This window comes from Marmota marmota, unplaced genomic scaffold (assembly GCF_001458135.2).
Source record: "Marmota marmota marmota unplaced genomic scaffold, marMar, whole genome shotgun sequence".
In the NCBI taxonomy this organism is placed as follows: Eukaryota; Metazoa; Chordata; class Mammalia; order Rodentia; family Sciuridae; genus Marmota; species Marmota marmota.
In genome coordinates this window covers 3821289-3830767 of record NW_026000020.1, presented here as the reverse complement: position 1 = coordinate 3830767, position 9479 = coordinate 3821289, and the positions used below count along the sequence as shown (strand labels likewise).

General features: G+C 47.4%; 1 protein-coding gene across 1 annotated transcript in view; it reads left to right on the top strand.

The window, feature by feature from the left end:
- The window catches only part of Pdcl3 (phosducin like 3), a 9451-nt gene extending 366 nt beyond the window's left edge, over window positions 1–9085 (top strand). The window contains exons 2-6 of the mRNA XM_015499675.2: window positions 1827–1956; window positions 4133–4223; window positions 4517–4660; window positions 5790–5998; window positions 8131–9085. Coding sequence (XP_015355161.1) covers window positions 1827–1956; window positions 4133–4223; window positions 4517–4660; window positions 5790–5998; window positions 8131–8273 — 717 coding nt within the window. The 3' untranslated portion in view covers window positions 8274–9085. The remainder of the gene's footprint in view (window positions 1–1826; window positions 1957–4132; window positions 4224–4516; window positions 4661–5789; window positions 5999–8130) is intronic.
- Window positions 9086–9479: the final 394 nt, after the last annotated feature.

The window sequence follows — 9479 nt, the reverse complement described above, 5'->3', positions numbered from 1 at the left end:
CCTGCTCCCCGGAGCGCCGTGTTCGGGGGCTGCTCCCTGCTTGAGGTCGACTTCCTCCGGGCCTGTGAACCGCTTGTCAGGCTTTGGTTGATCTGTTACTCCCCGTTCACTAAACTCCATGCATTAGCGCCCGAGCTGGAGAGGTGGGGCCCGGCTGGGAGGGGTGCCCAAGGTGCAAACCACGTCCCCCAGCACCTCGCGCCGTGCAGGTGGGGTGTCACCCGTCGGGCTCCCTGGGTTCCAGGTCTCAGCCGCAGTTTCTCCGCTCACTGTTAGTTTGTTTTTCCCGCCCGAGACAAGGTCTCGCCAAGTTGCTTAGAGCCTCACGGAAGTTGCTGAGGCTGGCGACCCTCCTGCCTCAGCCTCCCCAGCCCCTGTGATTGCAGGCGTGCGCCACCTTGCCCGGCCTCAGTGCTAATTTCTGAAAAAGAGTTAAATAAGAATCCCCTCGTTTTTGGTTTTATTTGGTAGCCAGAATTTGACAAAAACCCTGAAGGAAGTGAAGAAAACTTCATTGAAATGACTTTTTTTAGGGGGCTGGGAGGGTCACTGAGGGCTCAGAGGGGATGGTTATTTACAAATATAGCAAGTGGCACAAACCAGAAGCTCTTAAATGGTGAAGAGAAAGCTCTGGGGCGCCTCTGACCTCATTGGTATCTTCTGTGCTTCAAGTCCCTGCTTGAAGATGTTACTACCTCTTCAGGGGCATTCCCTGACCTGGACTGAAAGGATTCAATTCATTTTTCCCTTGATGACACGCAGGGGGGCCGGGGCCTGGTCGCCCTGGTGTCCAGGGCACTCCTTCAGTTCATATTCCAAACCAAGTTTGAGCTCCACTGGCCTTGTTCCTGCCAGACAGTGCAAACCTGAGCCTGGGCACTTGGGTTCTGGCTCTGAGTGCCCACCTGGCATTCAGTCCTGGTCAGTTTGCCTGACTGCCCAGCATGGTAGTGCCTTTCTGGACACCATGCTGAGTAGTCAGGCTTCTGATGGTCAAGGGTCAAGTGAGTAGACATAGGTAAAGACCTGGAAGATTGCCCAGTGCTTAGTGGTGGATGAAAGTTGACTGTTAGGGGTACCCCAAGGTCTCAGCTCCTCTCAGGCTGGGCCTGTAGACAATTTGTCAGCCTAGCTGAGGCCTCCTTCTTCCCAGATGCAGCCACTTAAGGCTTTGAGGTGCTCGAATGTCATATCTCTTTGCTTTTGGGTCTTCATATGTGTTGGTCCCTCTGTCTGGAAAGTTATTTCCTAAGCCCGCCTCTCCCCTGCTTGGTTCTGACCACCCTCAGGTGATTGGTATATGTCAGTTTTTCTAGTGGGTCTCCTGTCCCTTTCTAGAATAGCAGCCTGTTCGTCCTCAAGGTAGCCACAGTTTGTTTTGAATATGCGGTTTGTGTATGTACCTGTGCCCCGTCTGTCTTATCCTCTCGACTCCTGTGTTCACCAGGCTTTCTTGATGCCTAATCCAGTAATTCACGTTAAGCAAGCACTTAAATATCTGTTGAATGAGTCATTCCAGGTCATTTATAAAAATATTGAACAGCAGCCAGGTCAGAGCCTGGGTTTTAATACGGATGCTGATGAGCACGTCATATCCTGAATTTTATTCCTATACTGAGGATAAGGAGGAGGAACGGGCAGAAAAAAACAGAACAGGGTCTGTGGGTCTTTGACACTTTTCTCAGAAATAAGTCACAGAGTGATGTGGCTTGAATTCCTCCTGTCCTACCACTGTTCCCCTTTGGCTCTCTGTCCAGTGTGGCCCCTCCGCACTGAACTGGGCACTTCTTATTCTTATTCTTGGTGTTCTTTGCCCTGCTTTCCAGGACCCCAATGCAGACACTGAATGGAATGACATCTTACGCAAGAAGGGCATCCTGCCCTTGAAGGAAAGCCTGAAAGGCTTGGAGGAGGAGGCGGAGGAGGAAGCACAGCGGATCCTCCAGCAGTCAGTGGGTGAGCTGGTCTTCTTGTTCTGTGTCTGCCAGGTTTGGGAACAAGTCCGAGAGCCTCCAGCCGCTGCAGTAGAAGGAGCCTCTGAGCAGCAGCCAGGAGACAGCTGGAATGCTGGCCCTCAGGGAAGTCATAGGTGTCCCAAGGCCACAGAGTTAGGGGACTTCAGAGCTGCCCTGCAGCCCCACAAGTTCTGGTCTGTGTTATGTGAACACATACTTTTTTGTCCATGATTCAATTTAATAATGTCATAGGAATTTCTTCAAAGAGTTTAGTGTTTGTATTCTTCTGAGGTTGTACACTTTATTGATCTTTGTGGTTTGGTTAAGAACATCAAAGTAAAACAACTTAATCTGTTTAGAATGTTTGCAATATGTGGGGTCTGGGGGGTTTTCTTAGTTGGAATCCCTTAGAGGACTGGTCCATATGCCCAGTCCCTACTGAATCAGTCTCTGGTGAGGCCCGGGAATCTGCATGGTAAACTGGGTTAAAGGGTTTCTGATTCTTGCTAATGTGTGCGACACATCAATCACAGGGCCTAGTACTTCTGTGCCCAGCTGACATGCGAGAGCTAACTCAGAGAAGGATTTATTAGAAAGTGTCTAGCAAGTGCTTATTGAACGATCAGTGTCTCACCTGCTATCCTGGGCAGTGGGGATTTAGTGTTATCCTTCCTTGTGAAGCCTGCATTCTAGCGGCAGGGGAAGAGTAAATAATAAGGGAAGTCACACAGGGAAAGGGGCTAGGAGGGGCCGGGAGGGATAAGAGCAGTTCTAGAGAGGCTTCACTGGGAGGTGGCATTCATGTGGACCTGAAGGGGATGACGGAGACATCTGAGTAAAGTTCTAATGGTGAGGTGACATCCCCCAGCAGGTGGAAAGCTGTCTTGGCATGTGGGAGGAGGCCAGTGTGGAGAGGAGTAGACAGGGAGTTCAGAGTGACCACCAGGGGCCAAAGCATGGAGGACCTGGAGTCTTCTGTAGGAGCCTTGGCTTTTATGGCTGTGAGGTAGAAATTCGTTGAAGGTCAGGACAGGGTGACAGCACTGCCCTCCTGCTGCCTTACTGAGTGTGGCCCGCGGGGAGGGAGCAAGACAGGAAGCAGAGAGGCTAAAACTACTGCCAAGTTCACGAGAGACGAACCGTTGGTTGGGACCAGCGAGGTGGCGGTGGAGGTGAGCAGCGGTCGGGTGTGGTGTGTCTTGAAGCAGGGCCACAGATCTGTGGACGTGGTGTGAGGGACACACAAGACGGGGGCAGTGAGCAGCCTGGAGCATGGAGTCCTGCCAGCTGGGATGAGGAAGGCTTGGCGGGATTTCTACGAGACAAGTAGAGCTGTCATGCAGGCAGCTGGGTCTGTCTGTCCAGGTGGAGCCCCCCGGGCTAGAGGCCTGCCTTAGGCTACTTGTCAGCACACCATCATACTTAAAGCCACGCAACTAGGCGCAGTTGCCAAGAGTGAGCATAGGCAACGAAGAGAGGGTCCAAGACCTGAGCCTGGGGATTGTAATCACCCAAAGTGGGAGGGCCTTGGTCATGGTAGGAGAGACACCCTGGAAGCCAGAGGAGGGCAGTGGTGGCTTGGGCCCAATTGTTATCAAGAAATGGAGGTTATTGTGACCTTGATAAGAGTCAAGAAGGGGCAAGGGCACAGCCTGCTTTGACGTCAAGAAATAAGAGTGTTTATTACAATAAAAATAAGATGGATTTCATAGCAGCTGGTCACTAGGAAAGACGAGTGTCTGCCACTCTTAAGGAAAGACAAGGAGTACGGCAGGGGCACCCTCCACTCCAGGAAAGGTGCTCGGGGAGGACCCTGGTGTCTGCCCGGCTCCTTGGGTGATCTGACGACTCCGGGGACACTGGCCCCCCCCAGCACGCAGACTTGAGGGTCAGACCAGGTGGCCACAGGCACTGGCAGCTCTCTTTTGTTTTAGAAATGTGGGAGACGTTATTGCTGAGGGAGGGTAAGACGGGCAAGCCAGCAGATTCCAGCGAGATCTGTCCTTCACGGTGCCTGCCTCTCTCATTGCCAGTGACAGGCCCTCGCTGTGCTTGCTCTGTGGGCTGGGGGTCTTGTGCCGTTGTGCGCATGGCTTTAGGAGAAACGTGAGGAACGCCCAAACCACTGCCTGTTCATCTTTTAAATTTGCCACTTGTGCCTTTATCACTCAATTCAGTGAAAACATACGAAGACATGACTCTGGAGGAGCTGGAGGAGAATGAAGATGAATTCAACGAGGAGGATGAGCGGGCCATTGAGATGTACAGGTTGGTGCCACCCAGAGGGATGTGTGGGGTTTTTTTGTTTGTTTGTTTTGCATGGTGAAAAAGTGGGTGCCCTCTGAAAAATTAATTTTCTAGCTGAGATAACATTTGGAAAAGACCATGATTAAACATCAGTGTCATTCATTCCAAGGAAGTGGTCCCAGACTGTTGGCATGAGGCACATCAGTGAGCCTGGACGACCCCAGGGAGGCCTCTGGAGAGACGGGGATGCATGCATGTGCTCCTGGGTGCGTGTGTGTGCTCCTAGGACCTTTATTCTTTCTTCCAATGTGTAGGCAACAAAGACTGGCGGAGTTGAAAGCGACCCAGCTGAAGAACAAATTTGGAGAAGTTTTGGAGATCTCAGGCAAGGATTATGTTCAAGAAGTTACGAAAGCCGGTGAGGGCTTGTGGGTAGTCTTGCACCTTTACAAACAAGGGTGAGCTCATCTTCCACGTGGTCTACAAGCTATTGGTTGGAATTTATGTCTTGAACCTGTAGGAGGCTTAATATCAGATTTTGTGTTTTGTTTTTCACTAACATTGTGTTTTTGTTGCTGATTTGCCTAAAACTAGGTGCCTGATTCTCATTTTAAGGTTTCAAATTAATATTGTTAATATAAGTGCCTTTGTTAAAGTCGTGGAATGAAGACTTAATTTTTTTTTATTAGAAATGATTCCTGGAGGGAAAGGAGATATACTAGGGAATGATATTGGCCAAATTATATTGTTATATTGTGTGCACGTGTGAGTACATAACAACAAATCCTGTTATTATGTACAACTATAATACCCACCAATAAAAAAAGGAAAAAAGATGATTCCTAAGTTATTCATCCCTCTAGAGGAACGAATTTCAAAGTTCCACGTGTCTAATCACTCTTGTAGATGGCAAGGGTGGCCTTGACAGTGATAGTCTGTACTTAGGGATGCCCTGAGCCTCCAGTGTTTCTTGCCTGCCCAATCTTATTCTTAAACTACAGTTCAGTGCTTGTTGAGGAATTCTCTTAAAACAGGATTGCATTCTGACCTGTTTCAAACATTCTAAATCTTCAGTGTTCTTGCAACTTTATAGAATGGTATAGCAATTATATAGCAATGGTATAACATTATAGCAGTTTTTTTACACTCAAGTCAGTTTTCTGAATTATTGTTGGGTCTTATTAAATTGGACTTTGGACTTTAAGATCTTCACCCTCCCTGAACTTATTAGAAAGTTTTTTAATACTGTGAATTCAAGCCAGATGTAGTGGCACATAACTGTAATCCCAGCAACTTGGGAGGCTGCGGAAGGAGGATCGTAATTTTGAGGCCAGCCTGAGCAATTTAGTAAGACCCTGTCTCAGAATAAAAAGTAAAAAGGGCTGGGGATGTAGCTCAGTGGTACAGTGACCCTGGGTTCAATCTGTATTACCAAAAGCAAACCAAACACAAAGGTGGGCTCATCCGGCTGGCAGCAGGCTGCTCCCAAAGCTACCGGAGGCCTCTGTCGGGGAGGAGGGGGGGTATGCTTTGCTCTGTGCACAGGCAGAATCACAGCTGCTTCTGTTTTCTCTTTCTGGGTTCTAGGATTCCTCTCTGTGCCCTGATAAATCAACACCTGAGTGGACTTGCCAGGAAGTTTCCTGATGTCAAATTTGTCAAAGCCATTTCAACCACCTGCATACCCAACTATCCTGATAGGAACCTGCCCACGGTGTTTGTTTACCGGGAAGGTGACATCAAAGCTCAGTTCATTGGTCCTCTGGTGTTTGGTGGCATGAACCTGACGAGAGATGGTAAGAGCTCTTGGAGGCGGGCAAGGGCGTATTGTGGGGAGGCTGTTCTGCTGGAGGGAGTTCCTGGCTGCCCACTTGTCTTGTGAGGGCGGCCGTGGAGCTCTCCTTGCCTCTGTGGGTGATGGGAGTGTGGGCAGCTGGAACTAGAAAGAAGATGCGCAGTGGAGGGGGTGGACGGGATCCGTTGTGACAGCAGGTATGAGAACCAGTGCAGTCTCTGCAGTTGAGGGTTTAAGTTGTAGCTCAAGACCACAGCCTTTGTTTCTTATTTAATTCATACTTCTATATGTGTGTGTGTGTGTGTGTGTGTTTCTCTATAGAAATATTTTCACAGTTGAATATCTCAGTAGCTTTTAAATTTTAATTCTGCCTCTTAATCCTGGAAGGCATTGCTGTTCTTTTCCACCTATTGCACATGGAGTTATCAGAATATGTCCAGTTATACTTTACTAGTTCAGGAACATGTGTTTAAACATGACTTTATATACTTTTCCACTGTGATATTTGAGTAGGAATAATTGCACAGACACATGTATAAGGTAGGCTACATTATTCAGTATTCAAAGACATACAGTATTTCAAACTGATAAATATCTAATGTTGTCCGTTTTCGATCTTACCACGAAGGGAGATAGGTGTATATCTTAGTCCCCTTTCTGTTGCTGTAACAAGACACCTGAGGCTGAGTGCTTTATAAAGGAAAGAGATTTATTTTGGCTCATGATTCTGAAGGCTGGGAAGGTCAAGAGCACGACACTAGCGTCTGCCTGGCTTCTGGTGGCGGTTTTGTGCCATGTCATATCAGTGCAGAGAAGTGACAGGGAAGGAGCACATGTGTGAGAGTGAGGGAGAGGAGACTGGCTGCCTCAGGGGGAGGCACTTGGCCTGCTCTCTTGAGAACCGACCTGTTTGTGGGAAAATCAGTGCAGTCTCTAGAGAAGGACCTCGGGCCCCTTAAGGACCCCATCCCAGCACTGCCACGTGGGTACTGGATTTCAGCGTTAATTTTGGTGGCGGCGAAGCATACCCACACCTGGCCTGTACAGTCACAGCTGTGGTCTGTTTCTAGAAGAGTCTCGTTTGAGGACAAGCGAACTTAATGTGGAACAATGATTGTGTGTAAGTGAGCGGTGTTGAGCGCATACACAGATGTGTGCAGGTATGGACATAGAAATCATTCCCGAGTCCAGAATCAGAAGTCTTAAAGTTGTTCAAAGAAGTTTCTTGAATTTTCACAACTGTCCATCTTGTGGCAGATTTCACGTAAGCCGTGCATCACTCTGAACGGCACCGCTGTGTGCTGGGTCCCCAGAACCTACTCATCTTCCACCTTAAAGTCCACGCCTTCCTGGCATCTGCCTCCCTCCTCCACCCTGTACCCTTCTGCTCTATTTCGGGGCATGCTCTAAATTAACACAGCTTCAGTAACATTGGTGGTGCTGTTTGGGGGAGGCGTGCAATTGCGAAGAATCTCTGCATTGACCTGCCTCTTGGCCATGCTGTGGCTGGGAAGCTCCTGGGCCGTCCCTTCACCCCACCTGGCTTCTCAGATGCAGAACCCCTCACTCTCGGCTCAGAGGGCCTCACCCGGTGGAGTCTCACTGATGACGGGAGTGAAGTACGGGACCTGGGGCTGGGTCTGATCTTTCCTTTCTGGTACTTTGGCGTCATTCCTAGGGTGTCGTCATACATTTATCCTCTGACCTTAGTAGATGGGATGCTAGACAAGGAGCTGAAACATTCTGATTAACGAAAATCAGATTGAATGATCAGATTGGCAGCTGCAGGCCCGAGGAGCTCATTTCCTTTGAACATGCCCTGGTCTTCCCTGGGAGAGTGTCCTAGCTGGAAACCAGCCGTTAGAGGTCAGGTTTAGCCTTTGTTCTTGGGTTTTCAGGCAGTTTCAAGTTTATGTCAGAACTCGTTTGAGCCCATATTCTAAAAAAGTGAAAAGTATTATTTTTTTTCCTTAAATGTCTGATCCCCCCTTCTTCTGAGCACCCTAAAAAGATGGCACTAAAATTGTCACCAAGTTTGATGGTTGTGTTTTCTGTTCGGAGTGAAGCCTGATGGCTTGGGTGAGGGGACCGAGTGCACGGGGCCTTACGCCATGTGCTTTTCTTCGTCCACAGAGCTGGAGTGGAAACTGTCTGAGTCTGGAGCAGTCAAGACAGACCTGGAGGAAAACCCCAGGAAGCCTATTGAAGACACGCTGCTGTCCTCGGTGCGGTGCTCGGTCCCCATGAGGAAGGACAGTGACTCTGAGGGAGACTAAAGCCACAGCTGACATAATTTGCTGAACTTTCTTGATGTGACAAATCAACTGATTTTTTTTTTTTTTTTTTTTTTAAGAATAAAGAGCTGGGCCTGGGCCTGTGGCGCCAGGTCCTAGGGCAGGAGGGTGGCCTGAGCCAGGAGCTGGGCGAGGCTGGCGACCTGGGAGGCCCCTGGGAGGATGGAAGAAAGGAGAGGAGCAAGCAGGAAGGAGCCTTTGGTTTTAAGCCTTTTTTGATTATATTTCCTATCTCGCACATTTTAGAATAATCAGTGCTGGGAATTCTATTCAATTTCTTTGAACTCTTTTTAAAAAAATTAATAGCACTTTCTTTATTAAAAAGCCAGGACTTGTTACTGGCGTGGCAGAGATGTCTGTTCTCCCACTTGCATTTTAAGTAAGCCATAAATCTGTGTTCTCTATTTTTTGATGTGTAATTATATAAAAGGGATATGAGTTTTTTAAAAAATCGTGAATAAGTTATGGTGGAAAAACCACAAATTAAGTTTTATAGCTACATTATATATTTTATAAACTAGCAACAGTTATCAACATATGAATGATCTTTAGAGAAAAATCTTTGTTCTGTCCTGCCGAGAAGAAATAGATAATTCTTGCAAAATGTTGTTTCATCAAAGCAATTACTGACAGGTTTAATTTACTGTCATTTCTTCAAGTGGTTTTTTTTTTTTTTTTTTCTTAGTTGAAATAATGTTTACCTCAGACTGTTGAGATAGGGAATCTTGATTACTGTAAAAGGCCACATTAAATTCTTTTTTGGAAATAAAATTTAAGCAGTCACATAAATAAAATGTGTCTCAGTCAATCAATAAAAAACATCAAGATGTTTTATGAACCAGAACTTTATATCACTTCCTGTTAAATCGATATCGACAACAGAAAAATTAGGGGAAATATTCCCTCATATTTGTTTTGAATGCTACAGCACTTAATGCTGATTTCATATCTCAAAAATAAGAATTGGAGCACAGAGTTCTTTCAGATTAGATGATAAAATTACTTTTTGCTCTGATTCAAAGAATGACAAACAGCTGTGACCCAGTTTATTTGTCAGAAGTGCTTGGTACTCGTCTTTCTATGTTCATGAGACCAGCGCGGCTGATAAGAACGTGCCCAGTGTCCCTTGAAAGGTGGCCATGAAATCTCAGTGGCAGGGTTGACGCGAGCTTGAGAGCTCTGGTGCTC